The 14071-nt window shown below is 41.1% G+C and overlaps 2 protein-coding genes across 8 annotated transcripts; one reads left to right on the top strand and one right to left on the bottom strand.

The window, feature by feature from the left end:
• Positions 1-260: 260 nt before the first annotated feature.
• LOC112256492 (sentrin-specific protease 6-like) lies at positions 261-6798 on the bottom strand. Of its 3 annotated transcripts, none has more exons than XM_024429798.2 (19): positions 6712-6798; positions 6042-6158; positions 5777-5926; positions 5633-5703; positions 5349-5527; positions 4943-5116; positions 4779-4812; positions 4264-4425; positions 3912-4099; positions 3273-3736; positions 3064-3180; positions 2813-2935; positions 2626-2718; positions 2084-2436; positions 1904-1971; positions 1664-1731; positions 1338-1406; positions 1088-1238; positions 261-875 (listed from the first exon to the last, which is right to left on the bottom strand). In XM_024429798.2, the coding sequence occupies exons 2-19, from the start codon at positions 6131-6133 to the stop codon at positions 747-749; spliced, it is 2685 nt and encodes an 894-aa protein (XP_024285566.2). In that variant the 5' UTR covers positions 6134-6158; positions 6712-6798; the 3' UTR covers positions 261-746. The 3 variants fall into 3 exon arrangements, with proteins under 3 accessions (XP_024285566.2, XP_024285565.2, XP_024285567.2); XM_024429797.2 differs by lacking the exon at positions 6712-6798 and adding an exon at positions 6319-6696; XM_024429799.2 differs by lacking the exon at positions 6712-6798 and adding an exon at positions 6511-6696.
• Positions 6799-9398: 2600 nt separating this feature from the next.
• Positions 9399-13678, top strand: colec11 (collectin sub-family member 11). Of its 5 annotated transcripts, none has more exons than XM_024430688.2 (7): positions 9399-9770; positions 10899-11053; positions 11216-11287; positions 12340-12411; positions 12506-12559; positions 12641-12679; positions 12956-13678. In XM_024430688.2, the coding sequence occupies exons 2-7, from the start codon at positions 10924-10926 to the stop codon at positions 13345-13347; spliced, it is 759 nt and encodes a 252-aa protein (XP_024286456.1). In that variant the 5' UTR covers positions 9399-9770; positions 10899-10923; the 3' UTR covers positions 13348-13678. The 5 variants fall into 5 exon arrangements, with proteins under 5 accessions (XP_024286456.1, XP_024286453.1, XP_024286454.1 ...); XM_024430685.2 differs by having other exon boundaries at positions 9407-9770; positions 12641-12736; positions 12938-13678; XM_024430686.2 differs by having other exon boundaries at positions 9409-9770; positions 10923-11053; positions 12641-12736; positions 12938-13678.
• Positions 13679-14071: the final 393 nt, after the last annotated feature.

The raw sequence follows: 14071 nt of genomic DNA, 5'->3' as shown, positions 1-14071 counted from the left end.
AGCAGTACATCGGAGGCTGAGCTCCCGTCACCTCTGTTGAGCCAACAGACCACCATGCAAGGGGAATCCCACATCCGGAGATGGGCGTAAACAAGGAACAAGGCAGAGCACATTATGAAACTGCAGTTAAATCAACATCTCTCCTAAAGTGGGTTGGTCGATAGGGCTGTTAATTTCTTTCAGTCTCGTTTTTGCATAGGCAACTACCCGGGACTTAAAATAACTGCTTTATAAAAAGGACCACCAAACAAGAATTGGTACTTAAACATTTACTTTATTTTTCACTTTCTTCTACTTCAAATGAAATTGAACAATGCTAGGCTGCTCGCTTAACAGATGGGCAATCCAACAAAGTGCCCCTCACAAATAATGCAAGTGCTATGAGAACTTAGAGACATTCAAAAATGTACAAAACAACGTATTACAACAATCTCATGTCTCTGACATTACATTTTCAAGCATAACAGGACATTAAGAATAAATCCTATCAACCAATAAACATTGCAAAACACAGATACTTAGTCACAAGTGAAGCCATGAAAAAAGATTATGCCTTAAAATTAAAAAGGTGAGGTATGTATATATACATACACAGTAACAATATGATACAGAGTAAGGTAAAGGAACTAAATGTACAGTCACTGAGCCAGGTCCATTGGACCAAGGGAGACTAAATAACCCCACCAAATCAAATGGTGAATTTCATCGTATTGAATACTATATCCATTTAAAATGGAGGTTATGAGTCATGTGTCCTCTTGTTGATGTTGAATTTTGAGGACAAGTTTCCTGATATCTGCTCGCTTGCGCTTCACCAGCATCAGTGGAAACCATTCCTTCAGGTCCATGGGCAGCTCAAAATCTTTTGGGGGATTCTAAATCCCCAAAAATAAATTTAAAAAATAAAGACTTCTTTAGAAATCTCTGAAATATTAGCATGGTACAAGTCTCATTCGTGGGGCCAGGAGTTATCTAACCAGTATTTATTTCCTGATCATATCACGGTCAAAAAAAAAAAACTGACCCGATTCATCCTATAGTAACCAATTGATTTTTATGTACTGAACTCAACAATTTATGTCCTCACCTGGAAAAAGCTCTCCACATATTGAAGCAGGTAAACACCACAGTCGCTGTAGTTGTCCTGCTGAGGGACCTGGGGGTTTGAGCCCCTCATCGAATCTTTAGAGAAACTCCTCAGACTGCCTTTCCTCACCTCCCACTCCACCTCCAAGTATCTGCATTCACACACACACACATTTCCAAAATCAGTCCGTACTACAGTCGCAAAGGTGTTGCTAACCTGATAGGTGGATAAATAGTAGATAAAATCTTACTCTTGCAGGATCTTCACGACCTCCGATCTCACATGGCCTCCTAGGGAATCCATGATAAGGATACAAGGTCTGTTTGAGGAAAAAGCAAAAGATTTGATATGATCAGACAGTCTGTGATAATTCAAGGTATTGCTCACCATGAGGACATTGTAAATCTTATCAGTTTATGGTACATACAAAGAATGATTCTGGTGCCATCTAGTGACATGAGTGAATAACATTTTCTTGCAGGAATAATAATGTTCAACTAGTGTGAGAACTACAATAGTCTACAAGGCAGCTGTAAGGTAAAGGAGCAGGTTAAAACCCCAGCCTATGGAACTTACTGTTTACAGGTAGTGGGTTGGGAGGAGACGTCGACACTGTCCTGCTGTTCACTCTCATTGCACTGGTCCTTGATATCGAGAAAGATTTCTAGTGTCAAATTCTGACGTAACATACTTGATAGAATGGCCTGAAAGACACTTTCTCTAATCACCCCTTTTGATAGTAGTATACTGTCAAAAAAACTAATGTCAAAAACATAGAATATGGTGTCACACAAAATATATATACAGATCCATTACCTGATTTGAATCCTGAACAGGAGAAAAGGCAAAGATATCCTTTTCTATTTCATATCCGTTGCAATCATCTAAAACATAGTTCACATGCTCCCAATTCAGCAGTTGAGCGGTCATGACTAAATGCAATTCCATTTATAATGCAGTTAACGATTAACTGGACTGTATTCTCTTCTCACTCACCTGAGAGGAGCTGCTTCTTTATCAGACCTGTGGTGGTGGGGCTCACACTGAGCTCCTTCATGACCGACTCCAGCTCCTCTCCGCCCCCACCGTTTGAGCACACACACAGCCTCACCCCTATGGTGAGGTCGCAGTCTGGGGCTTCTGGGCCTGGATGACCCCTGGTGCTGCTGCCCGGGGGGCTGAAGAACAGGGACATGGGGTTGGGGGAGGTGTAGTCCATCAGGAAGCACTTGTCCAAGCTGCTCTCTGCTTCCTCCAGCCAGGCTGGGAATGGGGAGTCTGGAGACAGGGGCTCCTGCTGTAGGTCCTCTAGGCCAGGGAAGCAGATGACCGCCAGGAACCAGTGTGCCCTGGGGAGAAGAGGGTGTTTTGACATAGATGGAAAGAAGAGTTGAGAAGGTGACTCAGGTAAACTAAACCATATATGGGAACTTTGACATTTTGGAGGAAAGCATACCTTAAATAAAATGCAAAGCAATATCATGACAATTTATGACCGAGTATATACTGTAATAGTATGCACAAGAGGATGGACTCACGATTCATTTATGGGGACAAAGATGAAGTCCTTCTGGAAGAGGTCAACATTCCTGGTCCATGTTCTCACTCGGTTGTGTCTCCTTTTCTTCACACTGGAATGAACGGTTGAGGTTCAGTTTAATTGTCCCACAGAGCTGGAAACTATTGGGCACTAGTTAAGTACAATCGGCATACTACAGTACTTACGGTAGGTCCTCGGAGCATGGGGTCTTTCTCGGCTCTGTCTGAGTGAGGCGCTTGTAAAAGAAGGAGCTGAACATGTGACTCCTGTTGGCATCCTCCTCTTTCAGCATTGCAGAGACCAAGTACCTTGACAAACAATGAAGAATAACGTAAAGCAAAATTAAGCAACGCGGATACTGAACATATACCTATATTAACCCACTATTATACACACTGTGAGCAATGTAAAAGCAGATCTTACGGACTTCACTCACTTCAGGTAAAAGTCAATGATGACATCATTCAAGAACTCTCCCTCGTTGAGACAGTGCAGGTCTTCATTGGTGACAGAGATCCCCCCTCTGGCTGGATGAGGGGGGTACAGTATTATCCTAGCAAGACGACAACCCAAACATCACAATGGGGTTAGCAGAAGTAGTCAATTTTTCACTATAACATGAGCACAAAGGGAATTGTCATTCACCTTTTGACTGGCCCTTTGAAGGTGGATTCAATCTCCATTATTTCATCATCATCCAAGACTTGTATTGGGGGAGGAGACAGGCATGCTGGGGGAGGAGACAGGCATGCTGGGGGAGGAGACAGGCATGCTGGGGGAGGAGACAGGCATGCTGGGGGAGGAGACAGGCATGCTGGGGGAGGAGAGATCCGTGGTAGGGCAAAATAGATTTGTGGTGGGGCAAGAGAGATCCGTGGCGGGGCAAGAGAGATCAGTTGTGGGGCAGGTGCAATCCATCTTGGGGCAAGAGGCTTGGAAGATGGTGTCTGTTTACTGGAGCCACAAATGGAATCCAAAAACTGCTGATGAAACGCATCAGTGGTCGGAGGTTTAGATGGACCTGAAATGGCCTGGGATACCTTGTGCAGAAATGATGAAGCTGGGCGAGGAGGAGATTTAGGTGGGCATGCAAAGGGCTCTGAAACTTGCTGCAGAGAGGAAAACAGAGGACACATAAAATCCATAGATGCTTCATCAGGTTATGTAATTGTGGATGATGCTCCATTAAATGCCTACAACTCAGAGTGCATAAGTAAATGGATTTTCATTTATTTAACTTTCCACCATGCCCCATCAGTAACATTACATGTTCAGCATGCTTACCTTCTCTGGGGTTGGATGGGAGGAATGCATCAGTATTCTGTTGGCCTCCACAAATGGCAACTGTAATGTGAAATCCTCAGGAGCTTTATTTGCTCTGCCAATTTCTCTTAAGATTTTCTCCAGTTCAACTCTCTCCAGGTCAGACAGCATATTCTCAAACACTAAGATTATGTAGTTCTCACCGAGATCTGCCGAAAGACGACAAACTTCAGATATATAGACCGAGGGATTAAGTTTGATGAAGTCAGCAAACTGAATTTACATTGGGGAAACAGGGGAGTCTACAGACGAAAATCTACAGTATTAAGAGTTCCCTTGGTCAGTTCTTTGAGAAGTGTTCTGTAATACTCACGTTGGCCCTTACTGTCATACCAGGCACCCCCGTTGGCCCGAGACATCTTGAGGAGAAGGCGGAGGCGCTGGGACTCCCCTGAGGTGGTCTTGAGGAAAAGGGCAGGCAAGTTTCGGGCATGGCACCACGCACAGCTGGCCAGACTATACGACCACAGCCGCACTAACATTAACAGATTAGGGATGGAAAAATTTATTAAGGCCTTTACATACCGTCTGTGTGCTACATACCTCAGTTTTATGACTCACTTTTAACAGCTTCAGCTCTTTGCTGCTCATATGTTCATCCCAGTGGAGGCTGCTGAGGGGAGGTCGGCTCATAATAATTGCTGGAATGGAGTAAATGGAATGGCATCAAACACATGGAAACCATGTGTTCGATGTATTTGATAGCATTCCACCTATTCCGCTACAGCCAATACCAGAGAGCCTGTCCTCCCCAATTACAGTGCCACCAACCTCCTGTGGTTTATCCCAATAAGGCACAAATTCAGACTGAAGGGCTTTCTTTCTTACCTTGTTCATCGATCTGGATGTACTCTGCTGTAAACTGAAACAGAGTCAAATAACCTGAGTCAGAGGAATACTGGAATATCAGTGTTGTGTTCTCAACTGGTAAAGTGTTAATTTTGAAATACTGTACTGTTTTCAATATTATACTGAAATGATAATTAGCTTACGGTGACATGCTTGGAAGGTTTCCTGCGCATTGTCCCCACTCTCACACATCTGCAGAACACATCAATCCCCTCAGAAATGTCAGCAGATGTCTTTTTAGGAGGAGGTGATATGGGATGATTCGGTTTGACTCTTCGCCGTTTTGTGGTGGGTTTGTCTGGGACCAACTTTCCAAACTTTGAAGGGAAGCATTAAAAATGGTAAAAAAACATGACATAACAGATGGTGTTAATAGGTATAAACAAAATCACATACATTAGGGTTGTATTTGGTGTGTACAGATAGGTCACTCAAATGTGACATGTCCCTTGACTAAGTTATTTTACCAGTCAAGATTCTTATCAAGAATCCAATTGACCTTTGATGACTGACAGACTACGGCTACACAGCATTGAGTGTTTCTGATACCGGGTCTTTCATTCGCTTCTTCCTTGGTCGTCTGGTTTTGGAGTTGGTAAAGTAATTGCTTGTGAAGTCAACGTCATCAGCGACGGTCTCCAAACTGCCACCAGAGGGGGTTGGTGAGGAGTGACTGGTCCCTGAAGTTGGCGTACCAGAACAGACGGAGGTTTCTTCCTTGTCATCACCTGACAACAGAATTACATAAAAACAATAAGCATTATGTCAAGGATTGGGTTTACTCTGTACAGTAGGCTTCTTATGAAATGGCAGTCAAGTGAATAACAATTTACCTGCAGGTTGTAGGAGAGAAGGATTTTTCTTGGGCGATTCTTCTGCTTGAAGACATACTGTGCCGTCAATCCTATAATGCATTCCAGACATGAGTGACAAATGTTTAAAATCCTTCATGACCTTTTAAATAAGGGATACCTCACCTTTGGGCATTATTCTGAAGCACGAAAGCAGGGGTAAACGCATGTTGGAAGATGCTGCCTTGGACAACTCCTGGAGAGGGTACCTGGCTCAGAAAGAAGTAGTCACTGCCATTGAGGACTGTGCTGAAATGCACTGCTTCAGTTTGAGAGCTGTGGTGACAAAAAAAAAGTGAGTTTTAAAATGTGGATTTTCAAAAGCAAAAGATAATTGTTAAACATGAATGAGTTTGTAGCTAAGCAAACTAAACTTCATATAAACACATACCTAGGCATCTTGCCAATTCCCAACATATGGAGTCCAATGGCATTTCCTTTGAGAGATCTTTTCAAAGGTTGATTTGCACAACGTTTTTTCATTTGTCAGTCAGCAGTGCAGGTAAAACTGTTGGAAAATAAAACATATCAAATTGAGCAAATGCAAATCCATTAGTCACCCATCCATTATTTAGCCTACCCACAACACTAAGCATGAGAGCTGGGTTGCTACCAAAGAAAGATAAACATATATTCATTGGAAAAACATCAATATTTTTCACTGTCACCGAGGTCCAACTTGCAAGGGTTATCTTTAGCTAGCTTTCTTCTTTTATTCGGTACTATGTTAACGTTAGTTAGTTATTTTCACAAAAAAAAAAATAACCACTCTCTTAGCAATATTAACTAAACTGGTGGAGAGTAGACGAATGTTATGTGAATTGAAACGCAAAACATTCTTCTGAACTGGATAAACAAACCGTGATAGTTAGCTAACGTAAATGTCGTAGCTAATTTAGCCAGCTAATCAGTTCGCTCGCTAGCTTGATTTGAACGGATTGCATACACAGCTATTATGGTTGGTTAATGTAACTTTTCATTAATCTAGCAAAATATTAGCGTTGTTTTTCCCAGAACATGTCTGCAATTCTGAAGATGACCGAAATTATTCGCACGCCCACCTATAGCCACCTATCCGTGGAGTCATCAAAATGTGAACGTTCAACATTGATTGGAGGCTGAGCCAATCAGCGCCCCAGATGCCTGTTTATCACATTGTAACAATGAGCGCCCAAATATAGTTAAGTATCAAAAGTAAAAGTATAAATAATGTAAAAATCATTATATTAAGCAAACCATACGGCACAATTGTCTTTTTTTGTGTGTATTTATTTACAGATAGCCAGGGACACTACAACACTCAGAGGTTGTTTACAAACGAAGCATTTTGTGTTTAGTGAGTCCGCCAGATCAGAGGCAGTAGGGAGGACCAGGGATGTTATCTTGGTACCATTTCCTGTCCTGCTAAGCGTTCAAAATGTAACGAGGACTTTTGGGTGTCAGGGAAGGTTTATGGAGTAATAATTATATTATTTTCTTTAGGAATGTCAAAAATATAAATCGTAAAGTACAGATACACCCAGCAACTACTTAAACAGTACATTCAAGTATTTTGAGTACTTAATTAAGTAGTTTACTTTACTATTTATATTTTTGACAACTTTTACTTTTACTTCACTACATTCCTCAAGAAAATAATGTGCTTTTTACTCCATACATTTTCCCTGAAGCACAAAAGTGCTCATTACATATTGATTGCTTGGCATGAAGGAAAATGGCCCAATTCATGCACTTATCAAGAGAACATCCCTGGTCATCCCTACTACCTCTGATCTAGTGGACTATTTAAACACACATTCTTTGTTTGTAAATTATGTCAGTGTTGGCGTGTACCCCTGGCTATCCATACATTTAAAAAACAAGAACATTATGCCGTCTGGTTTGCTTAATATAAGATTTTTAAAATGATTTATACTTTTATTTTTACTTTTGATACTTAAGTATATTTTAGCAATTACATTTACTATCGATACTTACGTGTTTCAAAAAATCTAATACTTTAAAACTTTTACTCAAGTAGTATTTTACTGGGTGACTTTTACTTGAGTCATTTTATATTAAAGTATCTTTACTTTTACTCAAGTATGACAATTGGGTAGTTTTTCCACCACTGTACTAGAGATGTTGGTTATGTAATTATTATCCAAGCATGTGCCTTATTCCTGAGAAAGATTTGCACGGGATTCATTTTTCTAAACTACCCCCTGTAATTCTTTACCTTTTCCATTAAATTAAGTATATGGCAGAAGCCTGGTGTTTTCTTTATTCTAGGCGTAATGATATTTTAACATCATGCCTAGACGATATTAAGGCTACAGTGATCACTCGTGCTTGGCTTCCAAATGTATAGGTGTCCCCATAGGCCTAATATTTAAATTGAGGAAATTATATCATAATCATTTTTCTAGCGATCCACGTTAGACGCCCATCCATCCTGCTGATGTGAGCTGCTAGGCAGCACGCTTGTACTTGATATGCATTTATGGATGAGAACGTGAATTTGACACTTCCAAAAATTAACTCAGTGGGGAATGGGGATTCCCTGCTTTGCGATCTGTTGGGATTCATTAAATAGATTTAGGCACTATGCTTTTTTTTCACATTTAATTAAATTAACGCATTTTCAACTTCAATTCATTGGCACAAAACTTGCGTCAGACAAAAAAAATGTCTCTGGCTTGCATAGCTTTTGATATTGAGTCTCTGCCTGACAAAGTGATTGATGTTAGGATATTCCATTTATCCCGTACAAGTTTATATGCCAAATAAATTTAAGACGTTACAGGTGTCAAGTTTATGGGCATGTGGCAGCAGTCTATAGAAGGGAGGTTCCTAGGTGTGAGAAGTGTGCAGACGGGCACGAGACAAAGGAGTGTGTAGCATTGGGGTAAGAAGCGGTGTGTGTTAATTGTATGGGTGCCCATGGGGCTGGGTGGGAATCAGAAATGTCTGGTGCAAGAGAGGCAGGTTGAGGTTACTTAGAGTCGAGCATATTGTGCCGTACGCTGAGGCAGCTGAAGTTGAGGAAGATGGGTCAAGGAGGATTCGTGTGTGTAGTGTCGATCTGTATCAATACAGAGGGATAGGCCAACGAGTAATATATGCTTCAGTAAGATTGGCTTTTTAGCATTCATAGCAATGGTTATAAACTGTACTGCAAGGATAGAACGTAAATCACAGAAAATAGAGGTTGTGGTGGCAGCTGCAGGGAAGTATTTGGGTGTGCGACATTTGACGTCAGAAGAGTTACAGGGTTTGTGTCCTGGTTGTGTCCTGTCCTTTCAGGCCTGAGGTAGGACTAGATAGGTTTAAATAGTGGAGTAGGGTGGTGGGTTTTTAATGAGTGTAGGGTTAGATGGTAGGGTATTTGTTGATTTTATTTCCCTGGCCTCTCTCGCTTCAATCCTCTGTATACCTCTTATAGCCCTGGAACCTGTAGCCTAGGCCAATGCGTGTCCCAGAAGTAGCAATATAGTAGGAATATGGTCAACCCAATAAAATTATTGAATTAAGTAAACGTCTTCCTATCAGTCTAATTTGTGTATACATTGTGATTGGTTATGGAATCAGGATAACCTCGAGCTCATTAATGATAGAATGTTCATATTTGAAGATTGCTGAAAGACCAGTTTGGCAATGACGAGTAGAACGTTAGCTAAAGCGACTGGTACTCAGGCTAGCATAAAAGCACCTTATAGATTTTGTACTTAAATGTTTTTGTGTAAACTGAGAACTGACATTGCAACTCTATTAGGTTGTTGTTTTGTACTAGCTACATCATAACCTATTCACAGAACATATATTTCAGTATTCGTGTGAAAATCAAGAATGGACCTTATAGTTTTTAATCCCCTTTAATTTAGTTTGTGTGTTATCAGAAGTGGATGTTGTCAATGACCCCCATGCTTTCCCATCCAATTATCTTTGAAGCCCCAGCTGCCTTTGGCTTTATCTGTGAAACGACCTATCACACACATTCTAGGGTCCGGAGCAGGAAACATGAAATCCCTGGAAAAACCACCAGTGTGCAACCCCATGTTAACTCATGTGGATCATTTGGGAAAAAAATCCCAAGCTGAAGCTACTTGCTGCTTTGTGAGTCTGGAAAACTCCACAAAAGGTAGGTTACATTTAGAAATATTGATGTGACCTGAGACCCATATAACAGTATCCTGTGTATGTCATGATGACGCAACCTTGGTTGGTTTATCTTTGGATGTATGTGATTTGTCACAGCACTCTATTGTTTCATCTGGCATGTGCCAAGGCACTTTTCAAGGGAATTTACCTCAAAGCCAGATAAGGAATTTTTGCTCTTAGGTCAGATACATTCTGGCCTAGGCTACTGCAAGTTTCACCAATTTGTTGTTGTTGTTGTTATATTGAGTGATGCGAAAGGGTTGGTTTGAGGTCTCCAATCAGTTGTTGTGATGGACTGTGTAAAAGCACACTAATCACACAGACCTGGGTAATCATTACTCATATCAGACTTAATTGTACCACGATTAATTGTACCATGATGTTGTCTTTTCTCAATTTACTGCAAAACAGTCTTAACTCTGCTCTTCAGATGTACATGTAACTGCCAAAATAATGGAAACATTAAATGGGGGGGGATACAAAGTATTTTTAAAGCAGGTGCTTCCACACAGGTGTGGTTCCTGAATTTAATTTAGCAAATAACATCCCATCATGCTTAGGGTCATGTATAAAAATGCTGGGCAGGCCATTATTACCATGTCTATGCCCCCATAGGATGACAACCCACTGGGCACACACTGGTTGAATCGATGTTCCCATGTCATTTCAATTAAATTACATTGAACCAATGTGGAATAGACATTGAATTGACATCTGTGTGCAGTGGAAATGCCCCCATCCACAGGGCACGGGTAGTCACTGAATGGTGTAATGATCATGAAAATGTTGTAAACCATGGCCGTCTCAGTCACCAGATATCAACCTAATTTAACATTATTGGAGATTCTGGAGCAACGCACGAGACAGCGTTTTCCACCACCATCAACAAAACCCCAAATTATGGAATTTCTCGTTGAAGAATGGTGTCGCATCCCTCCAATAGATTTCCAGACACTTGCAGAATCTATGCTAAGGTGCATTGAAGTTGTTCTGGTGGCCCATAGGCCCTATTAAGATACTTTATGTTGGTGTTTGTTTTTTAAATTTTGGCAGTTACTTGTATCTGTGTGTGTGTTTGTCAGTGTATATCTCATACAATTTCTTCCAGTCCATCAACCCATCCATGTTGCAGGATGAGTGGAGAGAAGCTGATGCCTTGTGTACTTATCACTCTACTGGGGCTGACCCTGATGGAGTCAGCTCATGGACAGCACATGTCAGACGAACCCTGCTCTGTCCAAATTCTCGTCCCAGGACTCAAAGGCATACACTCACGCTTTCATCAAAAATTAAAGAGTCTAAAACACGCTCAAAAATCATATAGGACTCATAGGATTGCAGTGTGCACTATTTATCAACAGTAATAACATTTCAGAGTTGTGCAGTTTGTGTTTTGATTCATGAAGCTTTCTCTCCATTTGACAGGAGAGGAAGGAGAAAAGGGAGTGAAAGGAGCACCTGGGAGACCGGGAAGAATGGGTCCACCAGGGGAGATAGGTAAGCCTCTATCTTTAAAAACAGAAGCAAAAACAACGTTCAGCATTCTCTCTGTACAGGTGCTATGCTTTGATGATGATATCCCTCACAATATCACACAGTTTTGACTCTATGGAGGCTGGACTTGGGAAACTTGGGCGTGGTATGTTTTTCAGCATTGTAGGATGCTAGAGAATTTGGTTGTCATGAAAAGCTTTTTGGACACGCCTACTGATTTCCCTTCGGAAAAGGTCTTTAGATAACCATTTGGCCTATCACTAGGGTGTCTCACTACATTTGTGGACTTATTTATTTTACAATAGACTAGAACCATACAGATATTTTTCCAGAATGGTTTAAAATCATATTTCCTTTAATAACATGATTCTATGGGGTATTTATTTAATTGGACCGGTATTGCAGGAACTAGAGTAAAGATCACAGCATGTACTGACAATCATTTCTCCTAGAGGATGTTGTGCGCTGGTTACATCACTGCTAGGCAGTCCAGAGAAACAGAATGTTTACTTTAGGTCAGAGGTTGTGTGAGAAACCTTACCCAGAATCACTGATAAATTGTTTACAGCAGCTGTTAATGAGGACTGGTCATAGAGCTAGATGGAGTACCCTAGTGTCCAAAAGCCGATTTTAGCATGGGCAGCGCCATTGAGGACTTTCACCATTTTGAAGTAGTCAACTGGGTGGGACTTCCTATGGGTTAAGGAAGGATCACATAATTCCATCCAGGTCACCAGGTGGGAGCAGCCAATGGGTTTACGCATGAATAAACATTCCATAACTGCAATTGGCAGTAAACTGCAGTATGCACCCTTTCAGTTTTTGTCATAGAACTAGAAGAATAAAATTCACTACTTCAAAATGGAGATGGCTCTCAGACAATGTCTATCTAAAAGACAGATTTTTTATTTATTTATTTAACCAGGTAAGTTGACTGAGAACACATTCTCATTTACATGAGATGCAGAGGCTGTGTTATTTAACCCACGTATTCCTTTGATTCTGAAATCAGTAACAACACACTTCTACTAACTGTAAAACATGTTTCTCTACAGGACATCTGGGAGTTAAAGGGCAGAAGGGTATAATGGGACATTATGGGAAGATTGGCCCCAGTGGAGTCAAAGGTAGGAAAAAAAACAGAACAACTTGCATTTACACTTCTGTTTAGGGATGCACTGCTATATTTTCCATGTACTTTAACAATGTTTCTACTCTCAGGTGTAAAGGGAGATATGGGTGATGCTGGATCAAGGGGCCCGAATGGTGATCCAGGTACAACATTTATTTGTTTGGAGAAACATTCTAGGTCTAGTTAACAATAAGCCCAAGCCATGTTTTGTTTTGTCTCACCAGGTGTTCCATGTGAATGCACACCCCTGAGGAAAATTATTGGTGAGATGGACATCCTAGTGACACAGTTATCCAATGAGCTGAAGTTCATAAAAAATGGTACGCTTTCAGGATGTCTGGTTGAATGTTAAATTAGGAATTTCCAGTGAATAATGTAAAGACAGAGCTATCAGTTTCCTTTCAGTATTGGTTTAAATGCTCGTATCTTAGACCATTTTGCTTTGTTTTCTTCCATTCACAAAGTAAATGCTGGGTTTATATGTCGGTGTGATTATAGAAATACAAGTGGTCATTTTTCAGCACTGCCCTCCCCTGCAGCTGTCGCCGGCATCAAAGAGACCGACAGCAAGGTCTATCTGCTGGTCAAGGAGGAGAAACGCTACACCGATGCAGAGGTCTATTGTCAGGGGAGGGGTGGACACCTGACCATGCCCAAGGACGAGGGGGCCAATGCGGCCATCGCTGGGTACATCACAGAGGCGGGCCTGAGCCGGGTGTACATTGGTATCAACGACATAGACCGCGAGGGCCATTTCACCTACGTGGATAACTCCCCAATGAGCACCTTCAGCAAGTGGAGGGAAGGGGAACCCAACAATGCCTACGATGATGAGGACTGTGCTGAAATGGTGGCGGTGGGGGACTGGACCGATGTGGCCTGCCACTCCACCATGTACTTTGTCTGTGAGTTTGACAAGGACAGTGGCTGAGGAGCATTTGTTTGAAAGTGGTAGTGAATTATAGAGAAGCCTTTTATAGAGTTCTACAGATGTTGTTCAGGGACCGCTGCATTTAAATGTAATCACCCAGCAAGTGCTAAATATCATTGTACAGTATAAAAGATTGAGTACTGAAATGCAACAACAGTTGTGTAAAGACATGGTGTTTCTTCTCAGTTGTTCCAGTTTTCTTCCTTTTTGACTTGAATGGATGCTGTTTTTATAAACCATTGCATTTAATGGATACAGCAATTTCTACCCTGATCTCTTAATCTAATTGGAATCTGCTTTTTGAAGATGAAACTTTTTTTTGTCTTTCTCATCATGTTTATGTGAGGTGTATCTTGAAGTGAACTGATTTTTAACCCTCAAACCACTAACATAGTTACATATAGTGCCTAGGCAAAAGTATTCATCCCCTTGGCGTTTTCCTTTTTTGTTGCATTACAACCTGTAATTAATTTAAATTTATTTGGATTTCATGTACTGGACACACAAAATAGTCCCAATTGGTGAAGTGAAATGAAAAAAAATTACTTGTTTCAAAAAACAAAAAGAAAACGGAAAAGTGGCGTGTGCATTCACCTCCTTTGTTATGAAGCCCCTAAAGATACGGTGCAATCAATTACCTTCAGAAGTCACATAATTAGTTAAAGTCCACCTGTGTGCAATCTAAGTGTCACATGATCTCAGTATATATACACCTGTTCTGAAA

The sequence above is a fragment of the Oncorhynchus tshawytscha genome, linkage group LG08, assembly GCF_018296145.1.
Source record: "Oncorhynchus tshawytscha isolate Ot180627B linkage group LG08, Otsh_v2.0, whole genome shotgun sequence".
Classification (NCBI taxonomy): domain Eukaryota; kingdom Metazoa; phylum Chordata; class Actinopteri; order Salmoniformes; family Salmonidae; genus Oncorhynchus; species Oncorhynchus tshawytscha.
This window is presented reverse-complemented; position numbering and strand designations above follow the sequence as displayed.